This window comes from Chiloscyllium plagiosum, unplaced genomic scaffold, assembly GCF_037043375.1.
Source record: "Chiloscyllium plagiosum isolate Xiang-an unplaced genomic scaffold, Cpla_swu_hap1 HiC_scaffold_50, whole genome shotgun sequence".
NCBI lineage: Eukaryota > Metazoa > Chordata > Chondrichthyes > Orectolobiformes > Hemiscylliidae > Chiloscyllium > Chiloscyllium plagiosum.
This window is the reverse complement of record NW_028270188.1, coordinates 48808321-48827846: the sequence shown is the minus strand read 5'-3', so window position 1 is coordinate 48827846 and position 19526 is coordinate 48808321. Positions and strand designations below refer to the sequence as shown.

General features: G+C 60.0%; 1 protein-coding gene across 1 annotated transcript in view; it reads right to left on the bottom strand.

Annotated features, from left to right (window-relative positions):
• Positions 1–19526, bottom strand: part of LOC148135297 (atrial natriuretic peptide receptor 1-like) — a 183350-nt gene that overhangs the window by 124036 nt on the left and 39788 nt on the right. Inside the window, exons 5-7 of the mRNA XM_087985107.1 lie at positions 15842–15936; positions 8846–8981; positions 6572–6659 (exon numbers count right to left, since the gene is read on the bottom strand). Coding sequence (XP_087841233.1) covers positions 6572–6659; positions 8846–8981; positions 15842–15936 — 319 coding nt within the window. The remainder of the gene's footprint in view (positions 1–6571; positions 6660–8845; positions 8982–15841; positions 15937–19526) is intronic.

The following is a 19526-nucleotide window of genomic DNA, read 5'->3' as shown; positions in this document are numbered from 1 at the left end:
GAGTGAGTGAGTGTGTGTGTCTGTGTGTGTGTCTGCTGTGTGTCTGTCTGTCTGTGTGCCTGTGTCTGTGTGTGTGCCTGTGTGTGTGTCTGTGTGTGTCTGTGTGTGTGAGTGTCTGTGTGTGTCTGTCTGTCTGTGTGCCTGTGTCTGTGTGTGTGCCTATGTGTGTGTCTGTGTGTGTGTGTGTCTGTGTGAGTGTCTGTGTGTGTGTGTCTGTGTCTGTGAGTGTGTCTGCGTGTGAGAGTGTGTGAGTGTGTGTGTGAGTGTGAGTGAGTGTGTGTGTCTGTGTGAGAGAGAGTGTGAGTGAGTGTGTGTTTGAGAGTGTGTATGTGAGTGAGTGTGTGTGAGTCTGTGTGTGAGAGTGTGAGTGAGTGTGTGTGTGAATGAGTGTGTGTGTGTGTGTGAGCGTGTGTTTGTGAGTGAGTGTGTTGTGTGAGTGAGTGTGTTTCTCAGGCCCCAAAGCCTCTCACCGACGGCTCTAAAAATGATTCACTCATGGGATGTGGGCGTCGCTGGCTGAGCCAGTAATTCCTACCCCGAGGGCATTTCAGAGTGAACCACTTTGCTGTGGGTCTGGAGTCACATGTAGGCCAGACCAGATCAGACCAGGCCAGGCCAGACTAGGCCAGACTAGGCCAGGCCAGACCAGACCAGGCCAGACCAGGCCAGGCCAGACCAGGCCGGACGAGACCAGGCCAGACCAGGCCAGGCCAGGCCGGACCAGGCCAGACCAGAACAGGTAAGGATGGCAGATTACTTCCTTCAAGGATATTATTGACCCAGGTGGGTTTCTCCGAACTGAGGATTGACTGAATTGAATTGAATTTATTGTCCGTGTACCGAGGGACAGTGAAGGGCTTTGTCTCGTGAGCCACACATGCGGATCACAGAGTTAAGGAGCACAGGTAAGTAAGTACTAGGTAAACAGCGGCAAAACCAAAACACACAGGGACAGGCGACTGTGGAGACTTTGTGAGCCCATTCAGTATTCTAACAACAGCAGGGTGGAAACTGTTCTCAATCCAAATTATTTTTATTGAATTGTAAACCCTGTGGCAGGGTTCGGACCCAGGGCCCCAGAACAGTGACACTGGGCAAGACCCTCCCCACCCCACCCACCCCCCCACAGCTGTCAGGAGAGTAACTGTCCGCCTGTACCAGGGCTGTGACACTGGGCATCACCCTCCCCCCTACAGCTGTCAGGAGAGCGACTGTCCGCCTGTACCAGGGCAGTGACACTGAGCATCACCCTCCCCCCTACAGCTGTCAGGAGAGCGACTGTCCGCCTGTACCAGGGCAGTGAGACTGAGCATCACCCTCCCCCCCACAGCTGTCAGGAGAGCGACCGTCCGCCTGTACCAGGGCAGTGACACTGAATGTCACCCTCCCCCCCACAGCTGTCAGGAGAGTGACTGTCCGCCTGTACCAGGGCAGTGACACTGAACGCCACCCTCCACCCCAGAGCTGTCAGGAGAGTGACTGTCCGCCTGTACCAGGGCAGTGACACTGGGCATCACCCTGCCCCTCACAGCTGTCAGGAGAGCGACTGTTCGCCTGTACCAGGGCAGTGACACTGGGCATCACCCTCCCCCCCTACAGCTATCAGGAGAGCGACTGTCCGCCTGTACCAGGGCATTGACACTGAACGCCACCCACCCCCCCCCCCCACAGCTGTCAGGAGAGCGACCGTCTGCCTGTACCAGGGCAGTGACACTGGGCATCACCCTGCCCCCCACAGCTGTCAGGAGAGTGACTGTCCGCCTGTACCAGGGCAGTGACACTGAACGCCACCCTTCCCCTCACAGCTGTCAGGAGAGTGACTGTCCGCCTGTACCAGGGCAGTGACACTGAGCGTCACCCTCCCCCCCACAGCTGTCAGGAGAGTGACAGTCTGCCTGTACCAGGGCTGTGACACTGGGCGTCACCCTCCCCCCCACGGCTGCCAGGAGAGTGACTGTCTGCCTGTACCAGGGCAGTGACACTGAGCATCACCCTCCCCCCTACAGCTGTCAGGAGAGTGACTGTCCGCCTGTACCAGGGCTGTGACACTGGGCATCACCCTGCCCCCCACAGCTGTCAGGAGAGTGACTGTCCGCCTGTACCAGGGCTGTGACACTGGGCATCACCCTCCCCCCCACAGCTGTCAGTAGAGCGACTGTCCGCCTGTACCAGGGCAGTGACACTGAGCATCACCCTGCTCCCCACAGCTGTCAGGAGAGTGACTGTCCGCCTGTACCAGGGCTGTGACACTGGGCATCACCCTCCCCCCACAGCTGTCAGGAGAGTGACTGTCCGCCTGTACCAGGGCAGTGACACTGGGCATCACCCTGCCCCCCACAGCTGTCAGGAGAGCGACCGTCCGCCTGTACCAGGGCAGTGACACTGAATGCCACCCTCCACCCCACAGCTGTCAGGAGAGTGACTGTCCGCCTGTACCAGGGCAGTGACACTGAACGCCACGCTGCACCCCACAGCTGTCAGGAGAGCGACTGTCCGCCTGTACCAGGGCAGTGTCACTGGGCATCACCCTCCCCCTCTACAGCTGTCAGGAGATTGACTGTCCGCCTGTACCAGGGCAGTGACACTGAATGCCACCCTCCCCCCTACAGCTGTCAGGTGAGCGACTGTCTGCCTGTACCAGGGCAGTGACACTGGGCATCACCCTCCCCCCCACAGCTGTCAGGAGAGTGACTGTCCGCCTGTACCAGAGCTGTGACACTGGGCATCACCCTGCCCCCCACAGCTGTCAGGAGAGTGACTGTCCGCCTGTACCAGGGCTGTGACACTGGGCATCACCCTCCCCCCCACAGCTGTCAGGAGAGCGACTGTCCGCCTGTACCAGGGCAGTGACACTGAGCATCACCCTGCCCCCCACAGCTGTCAGGAGAGTGACTGTCCGCCTGTACCAGGGCTGTGACACTGGGCATCACCCTCCCGCCCTACAGCTGTCAGGAGAGTGACTGTCCGCCTGTACCAGGGCAGTGACACTGGGCATCACCCTGCCCCCCTACAGCTGTCAGGAGAGTGACTGTCCACCGGTACCAAGGCTGCGACACTGGGCATCACCCTGCCCCCCACAGCTGTCAGGAGAGCGACCGTCCGCCTGTACCAGGGCAGTGACACTGAATGCCACCCTCCACCCCACAGCTGTCAGGAGAGTGACTGTCCGCCTGTACCAGGGCAGTGACACTGAACGCCACCCTCCACCCCACAGCTGTCAGGAAAGCGATTGTCCGCCTGTACCAGGGCAGTGTCACTGGGCATCACCCTCCCCCTCTACAGCTGTCAGGAGATCGACCGTCCGCCTGTACCAGGGCAGTGACACTGAACACCACCCTCCCCCCACAGCTGTCAGGAGAGTGACTTTCCGCCTGTACCAGGGCAGTGACACTGAACACCACCCTCCCCCCACAGCTGTCAGGAGAGTGACTTTCCGCCTGTACCAGGGCAGTGACACAACGCCACCCTCCCCCCCACAGCTGTCAGGAGAGTGATTGTCCGCCTGTACCAGAGCAGTGACACTGAACGCCACCCTGCCCCCCCACGGCTGTCAGGAGAGTGACTGTCCGCCTGTACCAGGGCAGTGACACTGGGCATCACCCAGCCCTCCACAGCTGTCAGGAGAGTGACTGTCCGTCTGTACCAGGGCAGTGACACTGAACGCCACCCTCCCCCCCACAGCTGTCAGGAGAGTGACTGTGCGCCTGTACCAGGGCAGTGACACTGAACGCCACCCTGCCCCCCCATAACTGTCAGGGGAGTGACTGTCTGCCTGTACCAGGGCAGTGACACTGAACGCCACCCCACCCCACAGCTGTCAGGTGAGCGACCGTCTGCCTGTACCAGGGCAGTGACACTGAATGCCACCCTCCCCCCTACAGCTGTCAGGAGAGCGACTATCTGCCTGTACCAGGGCAGTGACACTGAGCATCACCCTCCCCACCACAGCTGTCAGGAGATCGACTGTCCGCCTGTACCAGGGCAGTGACACTGAACACCACCCTCCCCCCACAGCTGCCAGGAGAGCGACCGTCTGCCTGTACCAGAGCAGTGATACTGGGCATTACCCTCCCCCCTACAGCTGTCAGGAGTGCAACAGTGTGCCTGTACCAGGGCAGTGACACTGAGCGTCACACTCCCCCCCACAGCTGCCAGGAGAGCGACCGTCCGCCTGTACCAGGGCAGTGACACTGAGCGTCACACTCCCCCCCACAGCTGTCAGGAGAGCGACCGTCTGCCTGTACCAGGGCTGTGACACTGAGCATCACCCTCCCCCCACAGCTGTCAGGAGAGCGACTGTCCACCTGTACCAGGGCAGTGACACTGGGCATCACCCTCCCCCCATACAGCTGTCAGGAGAGTGACTGTCCACCTGTACCAGGGCAGTGACACTGAGCGTCACACTCCCCCCCACAGCTGTCAGCAGATCGACTGTCTGCCTGTACCAGGGCAGTGACACTGAGCGTCACACTACCCCCACAGCTGTCAGGAGATCGACTGTCTGCCTGTACCAGGGCAGTGACACTGAGCGTCACACTCCCCCCCCACAGCTGTAAGGAGAGTGACTGTCTGCCTGTACCAGGGCAGTGACACTGAACGCCACCCTGCCCCCCCCACGGCTGTCAGTAGAGTGACTGTCCGCCTGTACCAGGGCAGTGACACTGGGCATCTCCCTGCACCCTACAGCTGTCAGGAGAGCGACAGTCCGCCTGTACCAGGGCAGTGGCACTGAGCGTCACCCTCCCCCTACAGCTGTCAGGAGAGTGACTGTCTGCCTGTACCAGGGCAGTGACACTGGGCATCACCATCCCCCCCACAGCTGTCAGGAGAGTGACTGTCCGCCTGTACCAGGGCAGTGACACTGAGCGTCACCCTCCCCCTACAGCTGTCAGGAGAGTGACTGTCTGCCTGTACCAGGGCAGTGACACTGGGCATCACCATCCCCCCCACAGCTGTCAGGAGAGCGACCGTCCGCCTGTACCAGGGCAGTGACACTGAACACCACCCTCCCCCCACAGCTGTCAGGAGAGTGACTGTCTGCCTGTACCAGGGCTGTGACACTGAACGCCACCCTCCCCCCACAGCTGTCAGGAGAGTGACTGTCCGCCTGTACCAGGGCAGTGACACTGAGCATCACCCTCCCCCCCACAGCTGTCAGGAGAGTGACTGTCCGCCTGTACCAGGGCAGTGACACTGAACGCCACCCTCCCCCCCCACAGCTGTCAGGAGAGTGACTGTCCGCCTGTACCAGGGCTGTGACACTGGGCATCACCCTGCCCCCCTACAGCTGTCAGGAGAGTGACTGTCCGCCTGTACCAGGGCAGTGACACTGAACGCCACCCTCCCCCCACAGCTGTCAGGAGAGTGACTGTCCGCCTGTACCAGGGCTGTGACACTGGGCATCACCCTCCCCCCCACAGCTGTCAGGAGAGTGACTGTCCGCCTGTACCAGAGCTGTGACACTGAGCGTCACCCTCCCCCCCACAGCTGTCAGGAGAGTGACTGTCCGCCTGTACCAGGGCTGTGACACTGAACGCCACCCTCCCCCCACAGCTGTCAGGAGAGTGACTGTCCGCCTGTACCAGGGCAGTGACACTGAACACCACCCTCCCCCCCACAGCTGTCAGGAGAGTGACTGTCCGCCTGTACCAGGGCAGTGACACTGAGCATCACCCTCCCCCCCTACAGCTGTCAGGAGAGTGACTGTCCACCTGTACCAGGGCAGTGACACTGAACGCCACCCTCCCCCCACAGCTGTCAGGAGAGTGACTGTCCGCCTGTACCAGGGCAGTGACACTGAACACCACCCTCCCCCCCACAGCTGTCAGGAGAGTGACTGTCCGCCTGTACCAGGGCAGTGACACTGAGCATCACCCTCCCCCCCTACAGCTGTCAGGAGAGTGACTGTCCGTCTGTACCAGGGCAGTGACACTGAACGCCACCCTCCCCCCACAGCTGTCAGGAGAGTGACTGTCCGCCTGTACCAGGGCAGTGTCACTGAGCATCACCCTCCCCCCCACAGCTGTCAGGAGAGTGACTGTCCGCCTGTACCAGGGCAGTGACACTGAACGCCACCCTCCCCCCACAGCTGTCAGGAGAGTGACTGTCCACCTGTACCAGGGCAGTGACACTGAACGCCACCCTCCCCCCACAGCTGTCAGGAGAGTGACTGTCCGCCTGTACCAGGGCTGTGACACTGAGCGTCACCCTCCCCCCCACAGCTGTCAGGAGAGCGACTGTCTGCCTGTACCAGGGCAGTAACACTGAGCGTCACCCTCCCCCCCACAGCTGCCAGGAGAGTGACTGTCCGCCTGTACCAGGGCAGTGACACTGAGCGTCACCCTCCCCCCCACAGCTGTCAGGAGAGTGACTGTCCGCCTGTACCAAGGCAGTGACAATGAACGCCACCCTCCCCCCCACAGCTGTCAGGAGAGTGACTGTCCGCCTGTAACAGGGCAGTGACACTGAGCATCACCCTCCCCCCCACAGCTGTCAGGAGAGTGACCGTCCGCCTGTACCAGGGCAGTGACACTGAACGCCACCCTCTCCCCTGAGTGAGGGAGCCCCTTACCTGTAGATGAGGAATGAGCTCATGGTGATGATGAGGAGGGCCATGCTGCCCACAACGGCTAGGACCTCCAGCATGGTGAACACCCTCCCTGTCAGACAGACAAAGGAACACACCAAGTCAGTACAACCAGGGGGAGAGGGGTTTATCCCAGGGGGAGGGGAGCGCAGGGAACGAGGCTCGATCTGATCACTGTCTCCTGTACGGCAGGGTGAGGGAGTAGGGGTTAACGCTCAATCGGAGGGTAGTAAATCTCCAACAGGAGGCAGGGAGAGACCGTCAGCTAATGCTTTGTAAAAGCCCCAGCCGCAACATGGTCTTCCATTTGGGATCCCGCGCTTCCGGAAGGACATTGAGACCCTGGGGGCAGAGGGGCAGAGATTCCCTGCAGAGGTAGCCTTCCCCCAACAGGGGAACTGGGGGAGCTCTGAACCCGATAGCTCAGGCAAAGGGTCGACACGTGGCCGGAGGGCTGAATGGCCTGCTGCCCTGTTGGAATGACTCCCCAGAGAGGGACTGCGCCTGACCGCGCTGGAAATGCTGGTGTCTCACAGAACGGTCCAGGACATGGACGAGGGGCTGACGCTCACTGGGGGAAAGATTTAGGAGCAGAGGGTCAACTCACCCACATCAAAGACGGAGGGAGAGAGAGAGAGAGAGGGAGAGAGAGAGAGAGAGAGAGAGGGAGAGAGAGATAGCGAGGGTGAGAGAGAGTGTGTGTGAGAAAGAGAGTGAGAGAGAGAGAGGGAAACGACAAAGAGACACAGAGAGAGTGAGAGAGAGAGAGTGTGTGAGAAAGAGAGTGAGAGAGAGAGAGGGAAACGACAAAGAGACACAGAGAGAGTGAGAGAGAGAGTGTGTGAGAAAGAGAGTGAGAGAGAGAGAGGGAAAGAGAGAGTGTGTGAGAAAGAGAGTGAGAGAGAGAGAGGGAAACGACAAAGAGACACAGAGAGAGTGAGAGAGAGAGTGTGTGAGAAAGAGAGTGAGAGAGAGAGAGGGAAACGACAAAGAGACAGAGAGAGAGTGAGAGAGAGAGAGTGTGTGAGAAAGAGAGTGAGAGAGAGAGAGGGAAACGACAAAGAGACACAGAGAGAGTGAGAGAGAGAGAGTGTGTGAGAAAGAGAGTGAGAGAGAGAGAGGGAAACGACAAAGAGACACAGAGAGAGTGAGAGAGAGAGTGTGTGAGAAAGAGAGTGAGAGAGAGAGAGGGAAACGACAAAGAGACACAGAGAGAGTGAGAGAGAGAGTGTGTGAGAAAGAGAGTGAGAGAGAGAGAGGGAAACGACAAAGAGACAGAGAGAGAGTGAGAGAGAGAGTGTGTGAGAAAGAGAGTGAGAGAGAGAGAGGGAAACGACAAAGAGACAGAGAGAGAGTGAGAGAGAGAGAGTGTGTGAGAAAGAGAGTGAGAGAGAGAGAGGGAAACGACAAAGAGACACAGAGAGAGTGAGAGAGAGAGTGTGTGAGAAAGAGAGTGAGAGAGAGAGAGGGAAACGACAAAGAGACAGAGAGAGAGTGAGAGAGAGAGAGTGTGTGAGAAAGAGAGTGAGAGAGAGAGAGGGAAACGACAAAGAGACACAGAGAGAGTGAGAGAGAGAGAGTGTGTGAGAAAGAGAGTGAGAGAGAGAGAGGGAAACGACAAAGAGACACAGAGAGAGTGAGAGAGAGAGTGTGTGAGAAAGAGAGTGAGAGAGAGAGAGGGAAACGACAAAGAGACACAGAGAGAGTGAGAGAGAGAGTGTGTGAGAAAGAGAGTGAGAGAGAGAGAGGGAAACGACAAAGAGACAGAGAGAGAGTGAGAGAGAGAGTGTGTGAGAAAGAGAGTGAGAGAGAGAGAGGGAAACGACAAAGAGACAGAGAGAGAGTGAGAGAGAGAGAGTGTGTGAGAAAGAGAGTGAGAGAGAGAGAGGGAAACGACAAAGAGACACAGAGAGAGTGAGAGAGAGAGTGTGTGAGAAAGAGAGTGAGAGAGAGAGAGGGAAAGAGAGAGTGTGTGAGAAAGAGAGTGAGAGAGAGAGAGGGAGAGAGAGAGTGTGTGAGAAAGAGAGTGAGAGAGAGAGAGGGAGAGAGAGAGCGTGTGAGAAAGAGAGAGAGAGGGATAGGACACAGAGAAATATTTAGTAGCAGAGGGTCAACTCACCCACATCAATGACAGAGGGAGTGGGAGAGAGAGAGGGAAAGGACAGAGAGAGACAGAGAGAGTGAGAAGGAGAGAGGGGAAGGGGGAGACAGGAAGGGGTAAGGGCCACCCCCTGGGCTGCACTGTGAACAGCCACTGACCTCTCCTGCAGGAAATGCTCTCGTTGTCAAAACCACACGGTGGCACATCCTTTGGCACGACGTCCCCAGGCCAGTGAATGGCAACGCCGGGAACGGGCAGGATCTTCTTCAGAGTACCGTTATACTGAGACACAACCTGAGGGAGCCACAGGAGAGAGACAACGGCAACGTGTAACGTGGCACATGGTCAGATACTCCCAGCGACCGACACACGGACACAGTCAGCATGGCCCAGCGCTGAGGGAGTGGGCCCTGTCGGAGGGTCAGTGCTGAGGGAGCGGGCACTGTCGGAGGGTCAGTGCTGAGGGAGTGGGCACTGTCGGAGAGTCAGTGCTGAGGGAGTGCCGCACTGTCAGAGGGTCAGTGCTGAGGGAGTGGGCACTGTTGAAGGGTCAGTGCTGAGGGAGTGGGCACTGTCGGAGAGTCAGTGCTGAGGGAGTGGGCACTGTCGGAGGGTCAGCGCTGAGGGAGTGGGCCCTGTCGGAGGGTCAGTGCTGAGGGAGTGGGCACTGTCGGAGAGTCAGTGCTGAGGGAGTGGGCACTGTCAGAGGGTCAGTGCTGAGGGAGTGGGCACTGTTGAAGGGTCAGTGCTGAGGGAGTGGGCACTGTCGGAGAGTCAGTGCTGAGGGAGTGGGCACTGTCGGAGGGTCAGTGCTGAGGGAGTGGGCACTGTCCAAGGGTCAGTGCTGAGGGAGCGGGCCCTGTCGGAGGGTCAGTGCTGAGGGAGTGGGCACTGTCGGGGGGTCAGTGCTGAGGGAGCAGGCACTGTCGGAGGGTCAGTGCTGAGGGAGCGGGCACTGTCGGAGGGTCAGCGCTGAGGGAGTGGGCACTGTCGGAGGGTCAGTGCTGAGGGAGGGCGCACTGTCAGAGGGTCAGTGCTGAGGGAGTGGGCACTGTCGGAGGGTCAGTGCTGAGGGAGTGGGCCCTGTTTGAGGGTCAGTGCTGAGGGAGGGCGCACTGTCAGAGGGTCAGTGCTGAGGGAGGGCGCACTGTCAGAGGGTCAGTGCTGAGGGAGCAGGCACTGTCGGAGGGTCAGTGCTGAGGGAGTGGGCACTGTCGGAGGGTCAGTGCTGAGGGAGGGCGCACTGTCAGAGGGTCAGTGCTGAGGGAGCGGGCACTGTCGGAGGGTCAGTGCTGAGGGAGTGGGCACTGTCGGAGGGTCAGTGCTGAGGGAGTGGGCACTGTCAGAGGGTCAGTGCTGAGGGAGGGCGCACTGTCAGAGGGTCAGTGCTGAGGGAGCAGGCGCTATCGGAGGGTCAGTGCTGAGGGAGTGGGCACTGTCCAAGGGTCAGTGCTGAGGGAGGGCGCACTGTCAGAGGGTCAGTGCTGAGGGAGCGGGCACTGTCGGAGGGTCAGTGCTGAGGGAGTGGGCCCTGTCAGAGGGTCAGTGCTGAGGGAGCGGGCACTGTCGGAGGGTCAGTGCTGAGGGAGCGGGCACTGTCGAAGGGTCAGTGCTGAGGGAGTGCCGCACTGTCAGAGGGTCAGTGCTGAGGGAGTGGGCACTGTCGGAGGGTCAGTGCTGAGGGAGTTCCGCACTGTCGGAGGGTCAGTGCTGAGGGAGTGGGCCCTGTCGTGGGGGTCAGTGCTAAGGGAGTGGGCCCTGTCGGAGGGTCAGTGCTGAGGGATTGAGCACTGTCGGAGAGTCAGTGCTGAGGGAGTGGCCCTGTCGGAGGGTCAGTGCTGAGGGAGTGCCGCACTGTCAGAGGGTCAGTGCTGAGGGAGTGCCGCACTGTCAGAGGGTCAGTGCTGAGGGAGTGCCGCACTGTCGGAGGGGTCAGTGCTGTGGGAGTGGGCCCTGTTGCAAGGTCATTGCTGAGGGAGTGCCGCACTGTCAGAGGGTCAGTGCTGAGGGAGTGCCGCACTGTCGGAGGGTCAGTGCTGAGGGAGTGGGCACTGTCGGAGGGGTCAGTGCTGAGGGAGTGGGCACTGTCGGAGGGTCAGTGCTGAGGGAGTGGCCCTGTCGGAGGGTCAGTGCTGAGGGAGTGCCGCACTGTCGGAGGGTCAGTACTGAGGGAGTGGGCCCTGTCGGAGGGTCAGCGCTGAGGGAGTGGGCACAGTCGGAGCGTCAGCGCTGAGGGAGTGGGCCCTGTCGGAGGGTCAGCGCTGAGGGAGTGGGCCCTGTCGGAGGGTCAGTGCTGAGGGAGTGGGCACTGTCGGAGAGTCAGTGCTGTGGGAAGGTCAGTGCTGAGGGAGTGCCGCACTGTCGGAGGGTCAGTGCTGAGGGAGTGGGCACTGTCGGAGGGGTCAGTGCTGAGGGAGTGGGCACTGTCAGAGGGTCAGTGCTGAGGGAGTGGCCCTGTCGGAGGGTCAGTGCTGAGGGAGTGCCGCACTGTCGGAGGGTCAGTGCTGAGGGAGTGGGCCCTGTCGGAGGGTCAGCGCTGAGGGAGTGGGCCCTGTCGGAGGGTCAGTGCTGAGGGAGTGGGCCCTGTCAGAGGGTCAGTGCTGAGGGAGAGGGCACTGTCGGAGGGTCAGTGCTGAGGGAGTGGGCCCTGTCAGAGGGTCAGTGCTGAGGGAGAGGGCACTGTCGGAGGATCAGTGCTGAGGGAGTGGGCACTGTCAGAGGGTCAGTGCTGAGGGAGTGGGCCCTGTCAGAGGGTCAGTGCTGAGGGAGTGGACACTGTGGGAGGGTCAGTGCTGAGGGGGTGCTGTACTGTCGGAGGGTCAGTGCTGAGGGAGTGGGCACTGTCGGAGGGTCAGTGCTGAAGGAGTGGGCCCTGTCGGAGGGTCAGTGCTGAGGGAGTGGGCACAGTCAGAGGGTCAGTGCTGAGGGAGTGTCGCACTGTCAGAGGGTCAGCGCTGAGGGAGCGCCGCACTGTCAGAGGGTCAATGCAGAGGGAGTGGGCACTGTCGTAGAGTCAGGGCTGAGGGAGTGGGCACTGTCAGACGGTCACTGCTGAGGGAGTGGGCACTGTCGGAGGGTCAGTGCTGAGGGAGTGGGCACTGTTGGAGCGTCAGTGCTGAGGGAGTACCGCACTGTCGGAGGGTCAGTGCTGAGGGAGTGGGCACAGTCGGAGGCTCAGCGCTGAGGGAGTGGGCCCTGTCGGAGGGTCAGTGCTGAGGGAGTGGGCACAGTCGGAGGGTCAGTGCTGAGGGAGTGCCGCACTGTCAGAGGGTCAGTGCTGAGGGAGTGGGCACTGTCAGAGGGTCAGCGCTGAGGGAGTGCCGCACTGTCGGAGGGTCAGTGCTGAGGGAGTGCCGCACTGTCGGAGGGTCAGCGCTGAGGGAGTGCTGCACTGTCAGAGAGTCAGTGCTGAGGGAGTGGGCACTGTCAGAGGGTCAGCGCTGAGGGAGTGCCGCACTGTCAGATGGTCAGTGCTGAGGGAGTGCCGCACTGTCAGAGGGTCAGTGCTGAGGGAGCGGGCCCTGTCGGGGGGTCAGTACTGAGGGAGCGGGCCCTGTCGGAGGGTCAGTGCTGAGGGAGCGGGCCCTGTCGGAGGGTCAGTGCTGAGGGAGCGGGCCCTGTCGGGGGGTCAGTGCTGAGGGAGTGTGCCCTATCGGGGGGTCAGTGCTGAGGGAGCGGGCCCTGTCGGGGGGTCAGTGCTGAGGGAGCTGGCCCTGTCGGGGGGTCAGTGCTGAGGGAGCGGGCCCTGTTGGGGGGTCAGTACTGAGAGAGCGGGCCCTGTCAGAGGGTCAGTGCTGAGGGAGTGGGCACAGTCGGAGGTTCAGCGCTGAGGGAGTGGGCCCTGTCGGAGGGTCAGCGCTGAGGGAGTAGGCCCTGTCGGAAGGTCAGCGCTGAGGGAGTGGGCCCTGTCGGAGGGTCAGTGCTGAGGGAGTGGGCACTGTCGGAGGGTCAGTGCTGAGGGAGTGCCACACTGTCAGAGGGTCAGTGCTGAGGGAGTGGGCACTGTCGGAGGGTCAGTGCTGAAGAAATGGGCCTTGTCGGAGGGTCAGTGCTGAGGGAGTGGACACTGTCGGAGGGTCAGTGCTGAGGGAGTGCCGTACTGTCGGAGGGTCAGTGCTGAGGGAGTGGGCACAGTCGGAGGGTCAGTGCTGAAGGAGTGGGCCCTGTCGGAGGGTCAGTGCTGAGGGAGTGGGCACAGTCGGAGGGATAGTGCTGAGGGAGTGGGCACTGTCGGAGGGTCAGTGCTGAGGGAGTGCCGCACTGTCAGAGGGTCAGTGCTGAGGGAGTGGGCACTGTCGGAGGGTCAGTGCTGAGGGAGTGCCGCACTGTCAGAGGGTCAGTGCTGAGGGAGTGCCGCACTGTCGGAGGGTCAGTGCTGAGGGAGTGCTGCACTGTCAGAGGGTCAGTGCTGAGGGAGTGGGCACTGTCAGAGGGTCAGCGCTAAGGGAGTGCCGCACTGTCAGAGGGTCAGTGCTGAGGGAGTGCCGCACTGTCGGAGGGTCAGTGCTGAGGGAGTGGGCACAGTCGGAGGGATAGTGCTGAGGGAGTGGGCACTGTCGGAGGGTCAGTGCTGAGGGAGTGCCGCACTGTCAGAGGGTCAGTGCTGAGGGAGTGGGCACTGTCGGAGGGTCAGTGCTGAGGGAGTGCCGCACTGTCAGAGGGTCAGTGCTGAGGGAGTGCCGCACTGTCGGAGGGTCAGCGCTGAGGGACTGCTGCACTGTCAGAGGGTCAGTGCTGAGGGAGTGGGCACAGTCGGAGGGTCAGTGCTGAGGGAGCGGGCCCTGTCGGAGGGTCAGTGCTGAGGGAGCGGGCCCTGTCGGGGGCTCAGTGCTGAGGGAGTGGGCACTGTCGGAGGGTCAGTGCTGAGGGAGCGGGCCCTGTTGGATGGTCAGTGCTGAGGGAGCGGGCCCTGTCGGAGGCTCAGTGCTGAGGGAGTGGGCACTGTCGGAGGGTCAGTGCTGAGGGAGCGGGCCCTGTTGGAGGGTCAGTACTGAGGGAGCGGGCCCTGTCGGCGTGTCAGTGCTGAGGGAGTGCCGCACTGTCGGAGGGTCAGTACTGAGGGAGCGGGCCCTGTCGGAGGGTTAGTGCTGAGGGAGCGGGCCCTGTCGGAGGGTTAGTGCTGAGGGAGCGGGCCCTGTCGGAGGGTCAGTGCTGAGGGAGTGCCGCACTGTCGGAGGGTCAGTACTGAGGGAGCGGGCCCTGTCGGAGGGTTAGTGCTGAGGGAGCGGGCCCTGTCGGAGGGTCAGTGCTGAGGGAGTACCGCACTGTCGGAGGGTCAGTGCTGAGGGAGCGGGCCCTGTCGGAGGGTCAGTACTGAGGGAGCGGGCCCTGTCGGGTGGTCAGTGCTGAGGGAGTGGGCCCTGTCGGGGGGTCAGTGCTGAGGGAGCGGGCCCTGTCAGAGGTTCAGTGCTGAGGGAGTGGGCCCTGTCGGATGGTCAGTGCTGAGGGAGTGGGCCCTGTCGGGGGGTCAGTGCTGAGCGAGTGGGCCCTGTCGGGGGGTCAGTGCTGAGGGAGCAGGCCCTGTCGGAGGGTCAGTGGTGAGGGAGTGGGCCCTGTCGGAGGGTCAGTACTGAGGGAGCGGGCTCTGTCGGGGGGTCAGTGCTGAGGGAGTGGGCCCTGTCGGAGGGTCAGTGCTGAGGGAGTGGGCCCTGTCGGAGGGTCAGTGCTGAGGGAGTGGGCCCTGTCGGAGGCTCAGGACTGAGGGAGTGGGCCCTGTCGGGGGGTCAGTGCAGAGGGAGTGGGCACTGTCGGAGGGTCAGTACTGAGGGAGTGCCGCACTGTCGGAGGGTCAGCGCTGAGGGAGTGCTGCACTGTCAGAGGGTCGGTGCTGAGGGAGTGGGCACAGTCGGAGGGTCAGTGCTGAGGGAGTGCCGCACTGTCGGAGGGTCAGTGCTGAGGGAGCGGGCCCTGTCGGAGGGTCAGTGCTGAGGGAGCGGGCCCTGTCGGGGGGTCAGTACTGAGGGAGCGGGCCCTGTCGGAGGGTCAGTGCTAAGGGAGCGGTACCTGTCGGGGGGTCAGTGCTGAGGGAGTGGGCCCTATCAGGGGGTCTGTGCTGAGGGAGCGGGCCCTGTCGGGGGGTCAGTGCTGAGGGAGCGGGCCCTGTCGGGGGGTCAGTACTGAGGGAGCGGGCCCTGTCGGAGGGTCAGTGCTGAGGGATCGGGCCCTGTCGGGGGGTCAGTACTGAGGGAGCGGGCCCTGTCGGAGGGTCAGTGCTAAGGGAGCGGTACCTGTCGGGGGGTCAGTGCTGAGGGAGTGTGCCCTATCGGGGGGTCAGTGCTGAGGGAGCGGGCCCTGTCGGAGGGTCAGTGCTGAGGGAGCGGGCCCTGTCGGAGGGTCAGTGCTGAGGGAGCTGGCCCTGTCGGAGGGTCAGTGCTGAGGGAGCGGGCCCTGTCGGTGGGTCAGTGCTGAGGGAGCGGGCCCTGTCGGAGGGTCAGTGCTGAGGGAGCTGGCCCAGTCGGAGGGTCAGTGCTGAGGGAGTGGGCCCTGTCGGGGGGTCAGTGCTGAGGGAGTGGGCCCTGTCGGGGGGTCAGTGCTGAGGGAGTGGGCCCTGTCAGAGGGTCAGTGCTGAGGGATCGGGCCCTGTCGGAGGGTCAGTGCTGAGGGAGCGGGCCCTGTCGGGAGGTCAGTGCTGCGGGAGTGGGCCCTGTCGGAGGGTCAGTGCTGAGGGAGTGGGCACTGTTGGAGGGTCAGTGCTGAGGGAGCGGGCCCTGTCGGGGGGTCAGTGCTGAGGGAGTGGGCACTGTTGGAGGGTCAGTGCTGAGGGAGCGGGCACTGTTGGAGGGTCAGTGCTGAGGGAGCGGGCACTGTTGGAGGGTCAGTGCTGAGGGAGCGGGCACTGTCGGAGGGTCAGTGCTGAGGGAGTGGGCCCTGTCGGGGGGTCAGTGCTGAGGGAGTGGGCCCTGTCGGAGGGTCAGTGCCGAGGGAGCAGGCCCTGTCGGAGGGTCAGTGCCAAGGGAGTGGGCCCTGTCGGGGGGTCAGTGCTGAGGGAGCGGGCCCTGTCTGGGGGTCAGTGCTGAGGGAGTGGGCCCTGTCGGGGGGTCAGTCGTGACCATGTGTACACTGACATTGATTCGGAATGATCTGACAGTGAGACGGAGGTGTTCCTGATCAGATGGTTTCGGAGACTGAAGCTAAAATCCTGTGTGAATACTGACCTGGAACGTTCCGAGACTGGGATCGGTCATGTCCCAGAGGGAGTAATCATTCTCTCTGTCACCATTCTCATCCATCTTCAGGAACCCAGTCACTCCTACACAATGGAAAGGATGAATAAGTATTCTGAATTTCTGGAATGGACAGCTTAATGACCCCAGTGCCACCCCAACCCCCCCATAACCCCACCTCCCTTACCCTACATTCCCCCCCCCGCCCCCCACCACATTCACACACTGTCTCACAGCATTTAGATGGATGGGACTGACAGGTAACCATGATCAGAGACGTAAACAACCAGTCATTCAGTCACGGTCACTGTCCCGTCCACCAACTGCACGGTCAGGGCTATGTAGACCAGAGAGACTATCATTGCACTCCAGCACAAAATCCAGGGTTTCCCAGTCTCTCAGTCCCCCCTCTCTCTCTCAGGGAGATATCTGTACACTGACTGGTGTCTCTCAGTCCCCTCTCTCTCAGAGACATTTCTGTACACTGACTGGTGTCTCTCAGTCCCCCCTCTCTCTCTCTCAGAGAGATATCTGTACACTGACTGGTGTCTCTCAGTCCCCTCTCTCTCAGGGAGATATCTGTACACTGACTGGTGTCTCTCAGTCCCCTCTCTCTCAGGGAGATATCTGTACACTGACTGGTGTCTCTCAGTCCCCTCTCTCTCTCTCAGGGAGATATCTGTACACTGACTGGTGTCTCTCAGTCCCCTCTCTCAGGGTGATATCTGTACACTGACTGGTGTCTCTCAGTCCCCCCTCTCTCTCAGGAAGATATCTGTACACTGACTGGTGTCTCTCAGTCCCCTCTCTCTCAGGGAGATATCTGTACACTGACTGGTGTCTCTCAGTCCCCCCTCTCTCTCTCAGGGAGATATCTGTACACTGACTGGTGTCTCTCAGTCCCCCCTCTCTCTCTCAGGGAGATATCTGTACACTGACTGGTGTCTCTCAGTCCCCCTCTCTCTCAGGGAGATATCTGTACACTGACTGGTGTCTCTCAGTCCCCTCTCTCTCAGGGAGATATCTGTACACTGACTGGTGTCTCTCAGTACCCTCTCTCTCTCTCAGGGAGATATCTGTACACTGACTGGTGTTTCTCAGTCCCCCCTCTCTCTCTCAGGGAGATATCTGTACACTGACTGGTGTCTCTCAGTCCCCCTCTCTCTCTCAGGGAGATATCTGTACACTGACTGGTGTCTCTCAGTCCCCTCTCTCTCTCTCTCAGGGAGATATCTGTACACTGACTGGTGTCTCTCAGTCCCCTCTCTCTCTCTCAGGGAGATATCTGTACACTGACTGGTGTCTCTCAGTCCCCTCTCTCTCTCTATCTCAGGGAGATATCTGTACACTGACTGGTGTCTCTCAGTCCCCTCTCTCTCTCCCTCAGGGAGATATCTGTACACTGACTGGTGTCTCTCAGTCCCCTCTCTCTCAGAGAGATATCTGTACACTGACTGGTGTCTCTCAGTCCCCCCTCTCTCAGGGAGATATCTGTACACTGACTGGTGTCTCTCAGTCCCCCCTCTCTCAGGGAGAAATCTTTACACTGGCTGGTGTCTCTCAGTCCCCCCTCTCTCTCAGGGAGATATCTGTACACTGACTGGTGTCTCTCAGTCCCCTCTCTCTCAGAGACATTTCTGTACACTGACTGGTGTCTCTCAGTCCCCTCTCTCTCAGGGAGATATCTGTACATTGACTGGTGTCTCTCAGTCCCCCTCTCTCAGGAAGATATCTGTACACTGACTGGTGTCTCTCAGGCCCCCCTCTCTCTCTCAGGGAGATATCTGTACACTGACTGGGTGTCTCTCAGTCCCCTCTCTCAGCGAGATATCTGTACACTGACTGGTGTCTCTCAGTCCCCCCACTCTCTCAGGAAGATATCTGTACACTGACTGGTGTCTCTCAGTCCCCTCTCTCTCAGGGAGATATCTGTACACTGACTGGTGTCTCTCAGTCCCCCTCTCTCTCTCAGGGAGATATCTGTACACTGACTGGTGTCTCTCAGTCCCCTCTCTCTGTCTCTCAGGGAGATATCTGTACACTGACTGGTGTCTCTCAGTCCCCTCTCTCTCTCAGGGAGATATCTGTACACTGACTGGTGTCTCTCAGTCCCCTCTCTCTCTCTCTCAGGGAGATATCTGTACACTGACTGGTGTCTCTCAGTCCCCTCTCTCAGGGAGATATCTGTACACTGACTGATGTCTCTCAGTCCCCCCTCTCTCAGGGAGATATCTGTACACTGACTGATGTCTCTCAGTCCTCTCTCTCTCAGGGAGATATCTGTACACTGACTGGTGTCTCTCAGTCCCCTCTCTCAGGGAGATATCTGTACACTGACTGATGTCTCTCAGTCCTCTCTCTCTCAGTGAGATATCTGTACACTGACTGGTGTCTCTCAGTCCCCTCTCTCAGGGAGATATCTGTACAGTGACTGGTGTCTCTCAGTCCCCCCTCTCTCAGGGAGATATCTGTACACTGACTGATGTCTCTCAGTCCCCTCTCTCAGGGAGATATCTGTACACTGACTGGTGTCTCTCAGTCCCCCCTCTCTCAGGGAGATATCTGTACACTGACTGGTGTCTCTCTGTCCCCCTCTCTCTCTCTCTCAGGGAGATATCTGTACACTGACTGGTGTCTCTCAGTCCCCTCTCTCAGGGAGATATCTGTACACTGACTGGTGTCTCTCAGTCCCCCCTCTCTCAGGGAGATATCTGTACACTGACTGGTGTCTCTCAGTCCCCTCTCTCAGGGAGATATCTGTACACTGACTGGTGTCTCTCAGTCCCCTCTCTGTCAGGGAGATATCTGTACACTGACTGATGTCTCTCAGTCCCCTCTCTCTCTCTCAGGGAGATATCTGTACACTAACTGGTGTCTCTCAGTCCCCTCTCTCAGGGAGATATCTGTACACTGATTGGTGTCTCTCAGTCCCCTCTCTCTCTCTCTCAGGGAGATATCTGTACACTGACTGGTGTCTCTCAGTCCCCTCTCTCTCTCAGGGAGATATCTGTACACTGACTGGTGTCTCTCAGTCCCCTCTCTCTCTCTCTCTCTCAGGGAGATATCTGTACACAGACTGATGTCTCTCAGTCCCCTCTCTCTCTCTCAGGGAGATATCTGTACACTGACTGGTGTCTCTCATCCCCTCTCTCTCTCTCTCTCTCAGGGAGATATCTGTACACTGACTGGTGTCTCTCAGTCCCCTCTCTCTCTCAGGGAGATATCTGTACACTGACTGGTGTCTCTCAGTCCCCTCTCTCTCTCTCTCTCAGGGAGATATCTGTACACTGACTGATGTCTCTCAGTCCCCTCTCTCAGGGAGATATCTGTACACTGACTGGTGTCTCTCACTCCCCTCTCTCTCAGGGAGATATCTGTACACCGACTGATGTCTCTCAGTCCCCCCTCTCTCACGGAGATATCTGTACACTGACTGATGTCTCTCAGTCCCCCCTCTGTCAGGGAGATATCTGTACACTGACTGATGTCTCTCAGTCCTCTCTCTCTCTCTCAGGGAGATATCTGTACACTGACTGGTGTCTCTCAGTCCCCTCTCTCTCTCCCTCAGGGAGATATCTGTACACTGACTGGTGTCTCTCAGTCCCCTCTCTCTCAGGGAGATATCTGTACACTGACTGGTTTCTCTCACTCCCCTCTCTCTCAGGGAGATATCTGT